General features: G+C 42.9%; 1 protein-coding gene across 50 annotated transcripts in view; it reads left to right on the forward strand.

Moving 5' to 3' along the window:
• CACNA1C (calcium voltage-gated channel subunit alpha1 C) overlaps window positions 1-17,840 on the forward strand; it is a 752,487-nt gene that overhangs the window by 619,530 nt on the left and 115,117 nt on the right. For all 50 annotated transcript variants that reach the window (XM_019464982.2, XM_053895067.1, XM_053895065.1 and 47 more), the window contains 3 exons: window positions 1,224-1,384; window positions 2,331-2,556; window positions 17,430-17,637. In XM_019464982.2, coding sequence (XP_019320527.2) covers window positions 1,224-1,384; window positions 2,331-2,556; window positions 17,430-17,637 — 595 coding nt within the window. The remainder of the gene's footprint in view (window positions 1-1,223; window positions 1,385-2,330; window positions 2,557-17,429; window positions 17,638-17,840) is intronic.

Here is a 17,840-nt window from a genome sequence, read left to right on the forward strand (position 1 = left end):
CATAGCTATGTATTTTCTCTATCTAATAAGGATGAAATTTGGGAAAGCTATAAACTCCTGCACCATAGAATTTAAAAATGTGAGTGACTCCTTGGTATAATCTAGCTTAATGGTTCTCAACCATGGTTATAGATTAGAACCCTCTGGGGAGCTTTAAAAAATACCCAGCCCCCAGAGAATCAGATTTAATTGATTTGGAGTTGGAGCCTAGGTACTAGTGGGAGGTTATGATTGTTTTTTTAAGCTTCCCCAGGTAATTTTATGTACAGCCAGGTTTGAGAATCATTGACAGAAGTCCCTAACCAAGAGACCAAAGGAACATTTTAAGGACCATAGCTAAGCTTCCAGGGGTCCATGTGCTGTTGTATGAACTAGTATGCAGAGATGTGTGTGTATGTATGCGTGTGTGCATGTATGCTCTTTTCTGAACAGAGGATCTAAACATTCATCAGAGTCTGAAAACATTCCATAACCCCATAAAGGCAAAGAACCTCTGATCCAGATTCAGCCCTTACACTTTACAGATGAGGCAGCATCTGGGCGAGAGACTGGGCTGGGGTCGGGGGAGAACCAAATCTGGCTCTGCCACTGTGTGATATTAATCAAGGTATTCAACCTCCATGGCCCTTAATTTACTCCTCCTCAAAATCAGGATAACACCTGCTTTTCAGGGTTATTTAAAGAATTAAAGAGAAGGCATGGAAAGTGCCTAATATGGTAACAGGCATAGACGAAGTTTCATTAATGGTAGACATTACTAGTCCTATTCCTACCATCACTAATAATTCTCCTAATACTTGCAATATAATTTTGAATGATGCTATTATTATAAAAAAATATCTATTTATACCAGATGCAATATATGGTGTGTGTGTGTGTGTGTGTGTGTATATATATATATATATATATATATATATATGTATATATATATATGGATTTTATTGATCTGAACAACAACCCTGTGAGCTTGGCCCTATTCCTGTTTTACAAATGGGAAAAATCAAAGCTTACAAGGGGCAGGGCTACACCTGAGGCCACACAAGTGACAGATCCTGGTTAATTTGACATGAAGCTTATCTGTTTGCCACCAGATTGTACTGCTCTGGTGAGGCCAAGTCCATTAAGGGAAGAAAGGAGACCACTATGATACCTTTCAGATTGGAAAAAATCTGAATTTCACAGTCACCTCCCTCCCCATCCCTCTCTCCTTGCTCCTTTTCCAGCCGCTACTGGCGTCGGTGGAATCGGTTCTGCAGAAGAAAGTGTCGTGCTGCAGTCAAGTCTAATGTCTTCTACTGGCTTGTGATCTTCCTGGTGTTCCTCAACACACTCACCATCGCCTCAGAACATTACAACCAGCCCCACTGGCTCACGGAGGTCCAAGGTGAGGGGCAGCCCCTGGCACTATCCTGCTTTACTCTTGTTAACTTAGCCCTAAATCCCAGGGAGGGAATGGTCACAGGCACAAGGTTGATGGGAAAGTTGCCAGTGGCCGTGGCTCTTGGCAGGCACCATGCTGGAGATACCAAAGGCCTGACAGTTTGCAAGCCCCATAGTAAAATGTGCAACCTCATTATAAACAGATGTGGCTCACCTGTGTAGGCCCACACCATCTGCCTACCCCAACAGTCACCGTTGGGTCCAGGTGACAAGGACACATGCTGCCCCCTGTTTGGCTATCTCAACCCTTGGCTGCCAACTTCCCAGAATGGATTTTCAATACAATAGCCTGCAGGTGGACCTGCCAGAACGTGTGAGGATGAGGTGAGCAAAAAGCCAAGAAAGAGGACAGTAGTGGCCTGAGCACGAGGAGCTGTCCTCAATGGGCAGTTAGTACCCTTCCCTGAACCCCTAGAAGAGGACCTCCCTAGCCAGTGCCTCAGCTCCATGCCCAGGGAGTCAGGCAGACACAGGGGCTGCATTCCAGAATGCTGGGAGGTGGACAGTCTCCCAGTGTAGAGGGCAGACGGGTGACTTGGCTCCCCCTTTTGGCTGATTGGTTTGGGCAGATTACTTACCTCTCAGAACCTCACTTCTCATCTCTGAAAAGCTGCTGGGAGGAATAAAGAAGATCAGCACACAAAGCCTTTGATACATGGTAGATCCTCAATACATGTTTACTGTGATTATTACTAGATACCCCTTTCTTGTCACTTTGGCCCCAATTGTTCTGTTCTGGCAGCAACATATGGGAGAGGTGTCCTGGCTGGGAAGGGAAGCATCTGGCTTTTTCTCCAGTGATGATAATTACTGTTTTCTTTCTCCTCCTCCCCCCTCTCCCCACTCTCACATCTGTGTTGGGATCCTACCCCCTCTCTTGAACCCACCAGACACGGCCAACAAGGCACTACTGGCCCTTTTCACTGCGGAGATGCTGCTAAAGATGTACAGCCTGGGCCTGCAGGCCTACTTTGTGTCCCTCTTCAACCGCTTTGACTGCTTCATCGTGTGTGGGGGCATTCTGGAGACCATCCTGGTGGAGACCAAGATCATGTCTCCCTTGGGCATCTCTGTACTGAGATGTGTCCGGCTACTGCGGATATTTAAAATCACAAGGTATTTGGTTTCTCACTTCCCTTTGGACCTGGAACTCAGGTAGAAGTTCTTCCAGAAGGCAAGGGAGGCAGAAAGTCCTGGGTGGGAGAGTAGCTGCTATTTCTTAAGAGGTCTATCCTTGGCTCATATATGATGGAGAGGAATTTTTCTTCATTTAGATGACATATCATTTATAAGTACCTTTGACCACTGCTACCAGAGACAACTCAGTGGCACAAACAAATTTGGGATTTATTTAGTTACATAAAAGAAGTATAGAGGGGCATCTATGTGGCTCAGTCAGTTAAGCATCTTATTCTTGATCTCAGCTCAGGTCATGATCTCACAGTTCATGAGATTGAGCCCTGTGTCGGGCTCTGCACTGATACTGTGGAGCCTACTTGGGATTCTCTCTCTCTCTCTCTCTCTCTCTTTCTGCCCCTTCCCTGCTCACATGTGTCTCTTTCTCGCTCTCTCTCTCAAAATAAATACATAAACTTTAAAAAAAGTGCAGAAGTGGGCATCCCAGGTTAACTGAAGAAGACAGAGACCCCGTCCCCTCTGTCCTTTTTTTTTTAATGTTTATTATTTTTGAGGTGGGGGGAGGAGCAAAGAGAAAGCAAGACACAGAATTTGAAGCAGGCTTCAGGCTCTGAGCTGTCAGTACAGAGCCCAACCTGGGGCTCAAACCCACAAATGCATAATCATGACCTGAGCCAAAGTCAGATGCTCAACTGACTGAGCCACCCAGGCACCCCTCCCTGCTGTCCTTTACTTTGACAGCCTTAGAACCACTTTCCATTCTCTGGGTCATTAGGTGGCTTTCAGAGATTGAGCCATCATGTTTGAATCAAGGCAGGGAGAAGAGAAAGAGCAAGGGACCAAAGCAGACACCCATCCTGGCTGAGTCAGCCCTTCCAGAGCTCTTTGAGAGATCTTACCAAAGGATCTGTTCTCATGGCCACCCCAACTGTTCGAGAGACTGAGCAATGTGGTCTTTTTCCTGTGCATGTGCTGCTGAAAATGCAGTCCAGTTTCCTTAACTGAGTAAGGATGATGGCTATCATGGCACAGATGGCTTTCACCCCTCCTTCCTCACATTCACCCCCTCTCCATCTGCCTGTCCATCCACCCACCCGAAGACTACAATCTCCCCAGCTCTCGGGGTCAAGCAGTGATTCTCATGAAGAGGAGGCATGGGCGGGGGCATGGGGCCAGGCAGCACGCTCTAGGACAGTCATTTCGACTGTGTTGTGACCTATTTGAGTGGTGAAATCAATTGATTGAATCACAACCATCGTTTTTAAGCAGCTTTATTGACATATAATTTACATACTATAATTCATGCCTCTAAAGTGTACAGTTCAGTGTTTTTCTGTACATTCACATAACTTTGCAACCATCACCACAATTTAGTTTTAGAACATTTTTATCACCCCAGAAAGAAACCCATACCCACTCCTCATTCTCCCCACATTCCTCCCAGCAGCAACCAATAAAATTTACTTTCTATTTCTGTAGATTTCCCTATTCTTGACAATTTCTATAAGTGATATTATGCAGTCTGTGGTGTTTTGCGACTGGGCTTCTTTCACTTATGTAATGGTTTCAAGATTCACCCATGTTGTACCATGTGTCAGTACTTTATTCCTCTTTATGGCTGAATAATATTCCATTCTGTGGATACACATTGTGTTTGTATGTTCATTCATCAGTTGATGGATATTTGGTTTATCTTTACCTTTTGGCTACTATGAATAATGCTGCTATGAATATTCATGTATAAGTTTTTGTATGGATTTTCAGTTTCATTTCTCTTAGATATATACCTAGGACTAGAATTTTTAGGTCATCTGATAACTGCACATTTAAGATTTTGAGAAACTGCCAAACTGTTTCCAAAGAGACTGCACCATTTTGCATTCCCACTGGTGATGTATATGGGTTCCAATTTCTTCACATTCTCATTTTCAGTGAAAGATTTAAATAGAATAGGAAACTCTCAGAAGGCCTCACATGAACATAAACATTGTTTCTTAAAAATCTTTGAGATATATGTCTGAGTTGCAGTAGGTTGTGGTCAACCTTGAAGGGACATATCAGAAACATGTGAAAGGGAGGAGGCTCAAACTCTGACAAACCTCCTCTTTGTAAGAGTCTCTGCTTTGGGATCCCAACTGATAATAGGGCACCGAAACCATCAGTTGTATTGTATTGGGAAAAGAGGGAGTGGGCTCAGTATCTTTCATTCAGGGATTTGAAGGTAACCATACCTGCTTGTGTTCTGAACATGGCTGTATGAATGGTCAGGGCTTGCAACACTGCCCTCAGTTTGTTGTTCTCTTTATGGCTCTCTCAGCAGCCGCCAGCACACACTCATTCCTGGGGTGCTGTCGAAGGTCAGATGAGAGAAGGCACTTAAACAGTGCCAGGCCCAGGGACACTCAGCAGCCAGAAGACTTATTATTAACCTGTTTATTATCTTTGTTGTTATTTGGAGGACGGAGAGGTGGGGCCCTGAGAGCCACCTACACATATACAGTCTCTTACTTCTGTTTCTCTCCCATGTTCCTACTATGCATCAAGCTCTGAGAGATAAGGGAAGAGAGGTATGGTATGACCTGAACCCAGGAGAAGTTTAAAGCCTGGCTAGGGAGATGGAGTTTGTGCATATGAAACCATTGAAAGAAAATCTAAGACAGAATAAAATGAGCTGGCAAATGTTGGGACAAGGATGGGAATACGTGCTATTAGAAGTTGGGAAAAGGAGAAAGTCCCTGGGGAATGTTTAATGTCACAGGATGGACTTCAAGGACATGCAGAATTTAAACCCACAAGTTTAATGTTCCTGAGCAAACACCTCCCTTCCCCTCACCCCAGAAAAAAACTCTTTCTGTATGCCCTGAATATCTTGGCATTACAGAAAACCCTTGGTTTGTTACTAAAAGTAGTAGAAATATAACAATTATTGTTAATATGCATCAGTACTTACTCTGTGCATCTAGTGTGGTCTGGCTTTTTTCACTTGACTCATCCTCACAATTAACTGTAAGAGAGGGCCAGAGGAGTGTACTATTATCATAATTCCCATTTTATAGATGAGGAAACTGTGGTTTAAAGATTTAAGTCACTTACCCAAGCCACACAAACTGCTCAGGGATGAATCTGGGATTAAGTAGCAGATCTGTGTCTGACCTCAGGTTCTGTGCTCCTAACCATGACCATGAACTGTGAAGTTGACTGCTGAACTGTCTTGTCTTTATCCCAGAGGTGTGCCTTAAAGGATTTTTACATATGGATTCTTGTTGTTGGATATTTGCTGATTCTACCTGTTCCTCCTTGGGTCTGGTAAAAGCTATTTTTCACTTGGAGTTTTCAGTGCCTCCTAAATAGTTCTCAAAAGTCTATGTGTTTGGGGGTTTGTTTTTGCTTTTGTTTTTTAGATTCCTATAGAAAAGAATTCTTGTTCCTAGATATTGTCATAGAGTCTTGAAGAGATTTGACATTCATTCTATTTCTAATCAATAATTTATCTACTTCTAAACTGAAACTATTGCCAAGAAGCCATTTTTAAAAATCTGTCTTTGTCAGAGAGCTTCCCATAGTCCCTCCACAAGAAAGATTAGTGGTATTTCAGATCTCTGTAAAGTCTATAAACAGAATAATTTCATTATCTAATTGGAAGTTACTTTGGCAAAGGCCATCATCTTCCTGTTTTGCAAGCCTCCAACCCCTCGGGTGCTTTTGGAAAACAACGTAGAGACTATAACTATGTGGGGAATCCCATGCCCCTTCTGAACCTTGTCTCCAGTATACTCCAGTGACCAAGAAAATGCCTAAAATATGGTCTGGGAGTGGACATCTGGTCTCTAGAGATGGGTCATCTTGAGATGGTCCTGTCATCAAGCAAGCATATTTCTCTATCTTCTTTTAAAACCTCTTAGAGAAAATTTTGTAGTATCTCAGTATTATTAGTATGTTAAAAAAGCATTTTTTCACAGTGCATTCTGACCCAGTGATTGTGATTCTCAGACACAGTTAAACCCAATAAGAGCTCATGAAGGACCCACACCTCTAGAGATTTCGACCAGCAACTTCTAGAGAGTTCCATACTGGTAATCCAGTGACCTCACTTTGAGAAAAGCTGGTCTAATTTCCTGCTGCTGTCCTTTGTCCACTTCCCTGTCTTAAAATATGGACCTTCATATACAATTGGAAACCTTAATTCTTTCATCTGCTTTCCCTTCTCTATACTGTAGCCCCTAATCATATTAAGATTGTACTTTGATAGTTCCTGACTGGGAAAACATATAATGATAAAGAGCTACTATGAATTCAGCAAAGTCTTTAAATTATTTTAATTTTATTAATTCCTATACACTTGTATACATTTGAAAAGTGGTAATGTACACACAAGATGACTGTCTATTTATCTAGAGTGCTGTAATGTTTGGTGTATCCATGGATTTGTGGATGCCTTCCTAAAATTCCAGGCTTCCCTTACCTCACCCAAGACCTGCACTCTGAGTTTGGAATACTGACCTAGACTAAGAACCCTCAACCATGATGTCAAGACACAATGGTATGTCCAGAGCCATTGAACAGTGCATAGCAATAATTTGTTATTATAGGAGATGAAATACCAAAGTTTATGAACAGTTAGTTTTCTAAAAAGTAAATGCAAATAAATTCAAGATTGTTCCTGTAACACCCTCACTGTTGGTCATTTGCATTCACAAATGCTTTTATGAATGGGCAAGAATGGGCTAGAGTTACCACTCTTCATGTTACCTGAAGGGAGCAGAAGTTTTTGATATATGATGAATATGAATATGATATATGAAGAAAATGAATTTTCCGCATGCCTATTTTTGTGTATTTTGTCAAAATCTGAGAATTCATTAGAGAGTATACTGTGCGTATGAATACCATCCATCCTACATGTCTCATAAAAAGAAAGAAAGAAAGAAAGAAAGAAAGAAAGAAAGAAAGAAAGAAAGAAAGAAAGAAAGAAAGAAAAAGAAAGAAAGACTGGGAACCCTGCACTGGACTGTAAATCAGTTGACTACTGAGTGTTAATAATATTGGGAGTGGTAAATTACCACTAAATTATGAAATAGGGAAGGCAAGATTCCTGCCTCAGTGAGAACAGAGAGGCATACATGTGGCCAAAATATTTGTCATCTTTTGATACATTACCCATGACAGTGGGCCTTCCAGCCAAGTAATAGATTGGATTCTTTCTCCTGCTTTGAGGTTTTACAGGGCTCTTGAATGTTGCCGGTTTTTAATATCAAGTATGTCTACTCTTTGTCAGTCCAGTCTGACTTATTCTACAGGGAGGAAGAAAGACCTCAGTTAGACTAAATCTGGATGTGATTTCAATTTACTAATTGCATTTCATTTTTTATAAAGTTTGTTTTTAAATGCACTGAAATCCCTCCAGCCCTTGCTGTTTTCTCTCTTAAACCTTAAATCCATTTCTTTCTCCTACTGCTCCTCCCCTGTGGCTCCCTTCCCAGGCCCTGAAATGTGAGTTTGGGCTGACTCAGCATAGACAGATTTACTGATGAATCATGACCACATATGGGCTCCATAGAGCCCCAAGGTGAGATTCTTTCGCAAATTCTCCAGGCTCTAAATGTCTCCATTCCAACTGCCAGAATCTGACCATGAGCATCAGATCCACCTCCACACTGCCCTGACCCTCCCCACTCTAGCCCTCCTCTTCTCAGGACACCGTGGAGGCTCTGAGCTCCTTAAGGACCATTATTAAAGAGATATGTTTGGCATCTGCCCAGTTCCCAGGCCAGAGTCTATGGAGAAGGCAGCTCAGACTCAAGAGCCTGCTCACTGCCTTCAGCATGAAGGGTGGTTATTCTCTGGAATGGTGACTGGCTGGTATTATCTACTGGGGATTAAGAAGACCCAGATGAGGATGACTTGAATGTGTTCCTTCCCTAACCCTGACACATCTGGTACAGGGGCCCACTAGTGAACACTGAGTAGCTCTGCGGTCCAGGAGCTCAGAGGAGCACAATCCCAAGGCAATCCCAAGATGAAGACCAGATGACCTTGCCAGCATGACAGGGTTGCATTCCCCTACTGGGAATGTATTAGTGCAACCAAGGCCTCTTATGCAAACAGAGAAGACAAGAACTTTGAACTTGTTATCCAAGGCAGGGTTTGACTGTAAAGCAAAACACATAAACTGTGCATTCTCCTAGAATGGAAGGGGCAGAGGTAGATATCAGCAGGAACTAAACGGTAGATTTGGCCTTGAGCTCCAAGCTGTCCCAGACCCTGACCACGATAGTATAGAATTCTCTGGCTCTTCCTGGACCAGCACCTACCTAGTCCAGCTTCCTACCTCACTAATCCTTCCAGGCTCTATTGTGTCTTACAGAACCAGAGGCCAACTTTACTGAAGGGCTAGTCCTTGTACACCCATCTTGTACATCCCTGTGGCAAAACTGAGCTTCCTCCTTGAGTGAACCTTCTGTGCTTCGCCCAGTTACCTTATGTGACCTGCATTTCTCCTCCCTTCCTGAGGAATAGTGTATAGAAGCCTCATACCACACAGATTCACCACATGAAATTTGCTTTATAAATACTCTACCAACAATAGATCACTACCACCAACACTGAGAGGAGTTTTATTTTGGAGAGGGTTGGGGTGTTTTTACCCCTCAGGACAAGAAGAGTTGGGACAGGTATAAATTTAGCTATGAACCTCTCTGGAACAGAGAGGAAGTAGGGTGGAGCATTTTCAAAGCACCCTAAAGCTATTAGTACTGTTATTTTGAAGGTCTTTTATTTATAGCAGGCTCGATGCTCTCCTCCATACCTAGACTGTAAAGAACCCTGCCCTGAGCTATTTGAAGCAAAAGTTCACAAGATGAAAGTTCCAGTTCAAGCAAGGTTCAGGCCACTTTCTGCCACTAAAGATAAAGGAGAAGTCCACAGGGCCCAAACAGACTTAGCAGAAAGAATGATGGAGATACAATACCCCTGAACACATGGTGGTCATTTAAGCCAAGAGAGGCAGAGGGGAAAGCTAGCAAAAGTGAAGCCATAGTCAGCAAGTGAAAGAATTTAGGTAACAAAGAAATTGTCTGGATCAGAAAACCCTCATGTGCACCCTACTTTAAAGAGAGAACAGTGGGCTAGGTTGTATGGAGGATGGGGGGATGGGGTGGGCAAAGACACACTTTGTAGAGAATGATTTAGAGCCACAGGAGAATTGAAAAGTTGAAAGGATGACCATAGCCAGTGGAGTGTCTGAGGATGGTGGGGTGGAGGGAGGGGAGTCTTTAAACCTGGGCATGTGCATCTGGGGCTGTGAATCCCGAAATACAGAATGAGACTTCTGTGTATGTGGATGTGTGTGTGCACTGTTCTGAAGACGAGATGCTCAGTTTTCCTGTCTCTCTATGAGGCCCGGACATTAGTTTGTTCTGCTTCTGCTCACCTTTCTCCAAAGATGTTCATTTTTGGTGACTGTGTGTGCTTCAGTGGTTTTAATTGATTAGGATAAAACCCTCAGCTGATTGCTAATATGCCACTAACTCTTTTAGTTTTTATGTCTAGAAGCTAATGTATCTAAAAACGAGAGTGATTCTGAGACCTGAGGCATCGTCTGATCTGCATGCCACGGTGATAACAGCCACCAAGAATCAGATTGACATTAAGGAAGAGAGAGCTTCAGGACTTGCATGGCTGCCAGCATTTCATTTAAATGCTACTTCATGTCACCCTTCCCAGAGGCTGCCACCTGTCACCTACAATTCTCATTGATATCAGTGGTAATGAGGCCCCCACCCTATCTGCTGCTATCAGCCAAGGCGTGGGAGGCTCCAAAATCCAGCTCTTCTCTGACCCCTAATTGTGTTCTTTGCCACATCAGTTCAGCAGTCCCTTTGTCTCGGTCCTTTAGAGAGCACATAAAACGTCTCCAACCATGTGCACATTAGGGATGGACACCTTCTGTTCAGCAAGCTGTATGCCCCTCGTAATGCCAGACTACTGGCACCAGCTCTCCTCCCTTAATTCTGCTCCAAAGGAACAGAAAGTACAGATGGCAAGCCAGCTACAGGGCAGACCCCACCTTGCCCCTATTGAATGGAAAGCAACTGGAAGTTGAAGATAAACAGCATAAACAGCCATTTGTTTCTTTGTCTTCACTGTGTCTTAACTGTATGACTGGTCCTAAATGCATTATCTTTTCAGTCTGGGTGTTTTTCATGAGGAAGGTAGGATGCCGTCAGTTTATCTGATTGCAGTTTGTCCCTTAAAGTCTGGTTCAAGCCCTTCAACCCACAACCATTGGTTTTCAGCCACAGGATGGGAGTTCTTCCACAAAGGAGACACATGTTCACAGAACTCTTTGGGAAATCCTACTGCAAGGGTCTCAAAGCCATAACAACCCTATCTTCTATAGGGCAACTGATACATAATCACTTTTTTCTTTTTTTGTTAAGATATAATTGGCATATATATTAGCCATTATATATAACATTATATTAGTTTCAGGTGTACATAATGATTCGATATTTGTATACATTGCACAGTGATCCCCACAATAAATCTAGTTAATGTCTGTCACCCTATATAGTTTCAAATTTTGTGTGTGTGATGAGGATTTTTTAAATTTACTCTCTTAGAAGCTTTCAAGTATACGATACAGTATGATTAACTATAGTTACCATGCTATCCATTCCATCCCCAGACTTATTATAACTGGAAGTGTATAAATTTGACCCCCTTCATCCAGTTTGCACATCCCCCAACCCCAATCACCTATCTATTCCCTTAATACATAATATTTGGACTTAATGTCAGGCAGTGAAATAGTCAGGAATCTCAAAAACTCTACCCATGAACTTAGGGAAGTTATAGGAAAAGAAATGATGTGAGAGAGGTGTTTTCAGGCAAAGTATGTTTGACTTAAGTACATGTGTGAGAGGCCACCACCACCCCACCCCTTCTCCCGACACACATACACAGAACTATCTTGTAATCCCATGTCCCTTGCTTTCCCCTCCAGTAAGTATAAATGTGTCACATTTATAGTAAGATTCATTCGTTCATTCAACAAAATATTCATTGATCACCTCCTTTGACTAGCCATTGTTCTAAGCACTAAGGATACAAACAAAGCAAGTGAATTCCCTGCTCTCACGGACATTACATTCTCATGGCAAGTGGTAATGAGTATATTAAATAGTGGGAATAGGAGATAGATGTGGTCAAGGGAGGACCACTGTGGTGAGGGGACATTTGAACAGAGGCCTGCAGGGACTGAAGTGAGCCACACAGAGTTCTGGCGGAAACCTCTGTATACAGCAGAAAAACAGGGACCAGGGCAGGAGTATGCATGGAGGCTGGGGGGGCAGCAGGGGACTGGTGGGCTGGAGCAAAAGTGGTGGGGAGAGTGGGAGGAGATGAGGTCACTGAGGCAGTAGAGGCCGATTCTGCATGATCTGTTAGGCCTTCCAATGGGAAGCAAGAGCATGAAACAGTATTGAAGTTTAATGTGACTTACATTTAACAGGGCCTCCTGCTGCAGTGGTGTGGAGTACATAGATGATTGTGTACTTCCCATTGCATGGTGTCAGGAAGTATGTAGCATGAGTTTGTCTCGTTATTGGTGATTCTAAGTGTAGAAACTTGGTTAAGTGGGTATCTGCCAGATTTCTCCACTGTTGAGGTACCCTTTCCCTTTATGATTAAGTAATCTATGGAGTGATATTTTGAGAGTATGTGAATACCCTACTCCCCAGTGACCTTTCACCTAGTGGTTTTAGCATCCATGATGATCATTACTGAATTCGTTGCTAATGCTAAATGGTTATTTTTTTAATTTTATTTATTTATTTTGAGAGAGAGAGCAGGGAAGGGGCAGAGAGAGAGGAAGAGAATCCTAAGCAGGCTCCATGCTGTCAGCACAGAACCTAATACACAGGGCTTGATCCCACGAACCCATGAGATCATGACCTGAGCCAAAATCAAGAGTTGGCCTCTTAACCAACTGAGCCACCCAGGTGCCCCCAAAATGGTGATTTTCTGATTCTATCATTCATTCATACATTTGTGTTATCCATTTGACATATTCTATAAAGGAAACCTCTACCTCCTTTTTTAAATATCGATAGATTTACATTGTTTTTCAGTGTGTTATAATCCATTACTATCAATTAAAAAAAAAGTATGGTGGGGCGCCTGGGTGGCTCAGTCAGTTAAGCATCTGACTTCAGCTCAGGTCATGATCTCGCAGTTTGTGGATTTGAGTCCCCACATCAGGCTCTGTGCTGACAGCTCAGAGCCTGGAGCCTGCTTCGGACTCTGTGTCTCCCTCTCTCTGCCCCTCTCCTGCTTATGCTCTGTCTCTCTCTGCCTCTCAAAAATAAATAAACGGTAAAAAAAAAAAGTATGGTGCATTTGAGGGCTTTTTACCTGAGATGTATATAATGTGGAGAAAGGCTGCAGGGAGCAAGTGTTGAACAGGGAAACCTGTCAGGATGTGGGATTGCTGGCTCAGCTGGTGACAGAGTATGGGAAGTGGCCAGATTCAGGCTTTGCTTGGAATATGGGACCACAGAGCTTGCTGATGTGGGGTCAAGAGAGACTTCAGGATGACTGCAAAGGTTGTGTCTTGAGCCAGAAACTATGGGAGATGATGGGGTTGGAGTTCTGTCATTCCACACATCTCATGTTGTGAGCCCATCCCTGGCTGACCAAGAGAAGTGCAGCCTTTCCCTGGATACCTCAAGGGACATGGGGAAGCGTGAGAAGAGTCCTCACTTTTAGTCAAACACTCCGCCCATTGCCTGCCCCTCTGACCATTACAGCCCCATACCTGCTCCACTGCTAGCCCCCCAGGGCACTCACTATCTGCCATCTTTCATGCCCAATGTTTCCAAAGAGTTCTTCTCCACTAGATTACTCATTTTGTTTCTCTATCACAGCCTCCACTTTCCCAGAACTCCAGGCACTCCTCCCACATCCCCTTTCCTCTCTGCCTCCTGGCTGCTCCACTCCACCAAACCTCTGTCCAGTCAGGGGCCTCCTTGTCTGGCTTCCCATTGGGTCCCCATGGCTGTCACACACCTCTGAATCTCAGTTGTGAGCCTGGTTTGAGTTATTTCCCTCATGTCCATGTGCCTCATGAAAATTAAGACTTCAACCTTCTTTGGCCATAAGGGCTTTTCCAGAATATTCCATGACAGTTGAACAGACAGAAGATCTCTAGGGGGCTCTGTGACCTTAATCCATATATACTCTTCCCTCTGATACAGCTGGAAAATCTTGTTATAAATATGCTCTAAAGTTACTGGTTCCTAAATACCAGTCTACTGACAAGTTTTGGAGTGGTAGAATGAAAATCACTCAAGTCCCAGCACCAGAGATTATGATTTCATGGTTCCAGGGTGAGGCCTGGGAATCAGTATATACAAAATGACCAAACTCCTCTGCAGTTTCCTCTCCAGTGTGGGAACACTGCTCTAAATGTAAGAAGGGCCGGTATCCTAGCCCCAGAGAGGTTCTCTTACTTCTGGCTTTAAGCAGAGCAAATATTACAATCTCTAGCCTATTGGGGTGACAGGCAGTCTCTCACAGTAATACTAGGTTGGACAGAATTTATCTGAGGACAAAGATGGGGAGAATGGAAGAAAAAAACTTCTGATCTTTGCCTTCAAGAACTCAGAGCCTATTTGGAGGAGATGAGACTGTCACAAATGAAAAACACTGAAGAGCATTTATAGAACAGATACAAATAAATGTATATTAATATTCTGCAAACAGAGGAAGAATGGCTGGCAGGCAAAATAGAGGTAGAGAACGGCTGAATTTGTGAAGGAGAAAGGAGCATTAAAGACGCCAGGCTGGGAAGAAGTTCACGTTTACATCCAAACTGTTGGCCCATCTGCTTCTTTCACCTAATATGGAACTATTCTCTGGAGAGAAGTACCCAAGCTGGGGGTGCAGCTATGAGGCTATAACGGGGGTGGTTTGCATGTCACTCTTTTAAGCAGCAAAAGCAATTCACTACATATATTGCTAATAAGCTGGGAATGCCTTAAGTGGAGGCAGTCAAGACTGTGACCTGGAAGGCAGACAGGCCAGAGGTGGAGCTAAGGAAGTGAGATTTCTCAGTTGCACATGCTCCAGTTAGAGGCTGTGTTCTTTTTGCTACAGTGCATTTCCTTATCGTGACAGGCCCAAGCTTCATCCAGCAGCCATTAGCAACCCACACCCACACCCCTTTTCCAAGAGGAAGGGATTTTCCCAAGGCTATAATGAAGAACCTCTGTATTTACAGTAAAGGACTGTGACTATAATGACTGGGAGCCTCCTCTCCAAGGCCTCTCCATCTCTTCCCAGAAAGACCTCCCTGCCTTACTCATAGACCTCTTTGGTTTCCGGTAACCCAGGAGTTCCTAAACTTCCCTGCTTATCAGAATCATCTGGAATGCTTGTCAAAAATACAAGTTTCTGGGCCCCAAACTATAGCTATTGAATGAGAATCTCCAGAAGAGACTTTTTAAAAAACCAAATCTTTGGACAGGGTAAATCTGGGAAACCTCACTAAACCTTGTACCCTCTCTTAGGGGTGCCTGGGCTGAGGGCAGCATTCTTGGGGAAAAAAATTAATGTGTTTTTCTGTCTAAAGACTGCTAGTGATAACAGTAATTATTAACCTTTATCAACTGTGTGCCAGGCACTATACTAGGGTGTTTTTTTTAAGAGTAGGAATTATATTTTTTCCAGTTTTATTGAGGAATAATTGGCACACATCACTGTATAAACTTAAGGCATATAAGCACTCTCAACAATAGCCAAATTATGGAAAGAGCCTAAATGCCCATCAACTGATGAATGGATAAAGAAATTGTGGTTTATATACACAATGGAATACTACGTGGCAATGAGAAAGAATGAAATATGGCCTTTTGTAGCAACGTGGATGGAACTGGAGAGTGTGATGCTAAGTGAAATAAGCCATACAGAGAAAGCCAGATACCATATGGTTTCACTCTTATGTGGATCCTGAGAAACTTAACAGAAACCCATGGGGGAGGGGAAGGAAAAAAAAAAAAGAGGTTAGAGTGGGAGAGAGCCAAAACATAAGAGACTGTTGAAAACTGAGAACAAACTGAGGGTTGATGGGGGGTGGGAGGGAGGGGATGGTGGGTGATGGGTATTGAGGAGGGCACCTTTTGGGATGAGCACTGGGTGTTGTGTGGAAACCAATTTGACAATAAATTTCATATACTGGGGAAAAAAAAGGCACATAGCATGATGGTTTGATTTACATATATTAGGAAATGATTACCACAGTAAGTTAGTTAACATGTGTCATCTTATATAGATACAATAAAAATAAAAGGAAAAAATTCCCTCCTTTTGATGAGAATTCTTAGGATCTTCTCTGAACAACTTTCCGGTATATCAGTGTCAACCATAGTCATTATGCTGTACGTTACATCATCATGTACAGGTCATCATGACCTATTTATCTCATAACTGGAAGTTTGTACCTTTTGACAACTTCATCCAATTCTCCCCCCCTCTGCCCCCTGCCTGTGGTAACCACAAATCTGATCTCTTTCTTCTACAAGTTAGGTGATTTTTTGCTTTCTTGTTTTGCTTTTAGATTCTACATAAAAATGAAATCATGCAGTATTTGTCTTTCTCTGTCTGACTTATTTCACTTAGTGTAATGTCCTCAAGTCCATCCATGTTGTCATAAATGATATTATTTCCTCTTTTTTATGGATGAATAATATTCCAGTGTGTATGTATTATATACACCACAAGTTCTTTGTCCATTCATCCATCAATAGACACTTGGGTTGTTTCCGTGTCTTGGCTATTGTAAATAATGCTGCAATGAACATGGGGGCACAGATATCTTTTTCAGTTAGTGTTTTCATTTCCTTTGGATATATTCCCAGAAGTGGAATTGCTGAATCATATGGTGGTTGATTTTAATTTTTTTGAGGAACTTCCATGCTGTTTTCCATACTAGCTGCACCAATTTACATTCCCACCAACAGTGCACAGGGTTCCCTTTTCTCCACATCCTTGCCAACACTTGTTACCTCTTGTCTTTTTGATGATGGCCATTCTAACAGGTGTGAGATGCTACCTCACTGTGGTTTTAATTTGCATTTCCTTGATGGCTGGTGATGTTAAGCATCTTTTCTTGTACTTGATGGCCATTCATATATCTTCTTTGGAAAAATGTCTATTCAGGTCCTGTGTCAAATTTTTGAATTGGATTGTTTGGGGCTTTGCTTTTTGGTCATTTCGTTTTGTTTTTGCTTTTGAGTTGCCTGTGTTCTTTATATATTTGGATATCAACCCCTTATCAGATATATGTTTGCAAATATTTTTTCCTGTTTCATAGGTTGTCTTTTCACTTTGTTGATGGTTTATTTTGCTGACCAGAAGCTTTTTTAGCTTGATGTAGTCCCACTTGTTTAGTCTTTATTTTGTTGTTTGGAGAGCTGCTTTTTTTTTCCTCATGTAATATTCCCAATTGCTACTGTTGTCTCTATTTTCTTGGATGATGAGGTAAATAGAAGGGAAGTTATGTGACTTGCCCAACTGCAACTAGCAGGTTGTGGAGTTAGACTGGAACTCAGGCTTCTCACTTCTTAGTTCCCTCTATTTGCCATTACACATTACTGATCCTGGAACATTGAATTAACTAGCTCCACACTCTAACTGTGAGCTTACCAGCCCAGTTCACACCACCACCACTATATTAATGAAGGGGCAAAAGGAGTTATAATTTATCTTAAAATTTCTAGTGGATGCGTGAATGAGGAGTGATGTTAAGGAAAGCATAGAAAAAGGATGCTAATCTCCCTCATGCTGGTCCTCAGGTACTGGAACTCCTTAAGCAACCTGGTGGCATCCTTGCTGAATTCTGTGCGCTCCATTGCCTCCCTGCTGCTACTCCTCTTCCTCTTCATCATCATCTTCTCCCTCCTGGGGATGCAGCTCTTTGGAGGAAAGTTCAACTTTGATGAGATGCAGACTCGGAGGAGCACATTTGATAACTTTCCTCAGTCCCTCCTCACCGTGTTTCAGGTATGGACTCTTCTCTGCTGGGATTATGAGCGGGAGGGTGGTTGAGTGGCAGGGTTGGGTTTGGGTGGGAAGATGGAGTCTTGAAAAGGTGGTGGAAAGCTTCACCCTTACACTGGGCAGCCAAAGCCAGCCTAGATCAGTCATGGAGGGACCATGCCCAGTTGAGTCCTGAGTTCTTGTAGTTCCCCCTACCCTCAGTCCCC

This window comes from Panthera pardus, unplaced genomic scaffold, assembly GCF_024362965.1.
Source record: "Panthera pardus isolate Hobbes unplaced genomic scaffold, ASM2436296v1 HiC_scaffold_6, whole genome shotgun sequence".
Lineage (NCBI taxonomy): Eukaryota > Metazoa > Chordata > Mammalia > Carnivora > Felidae > Panthera > Panthera pardus.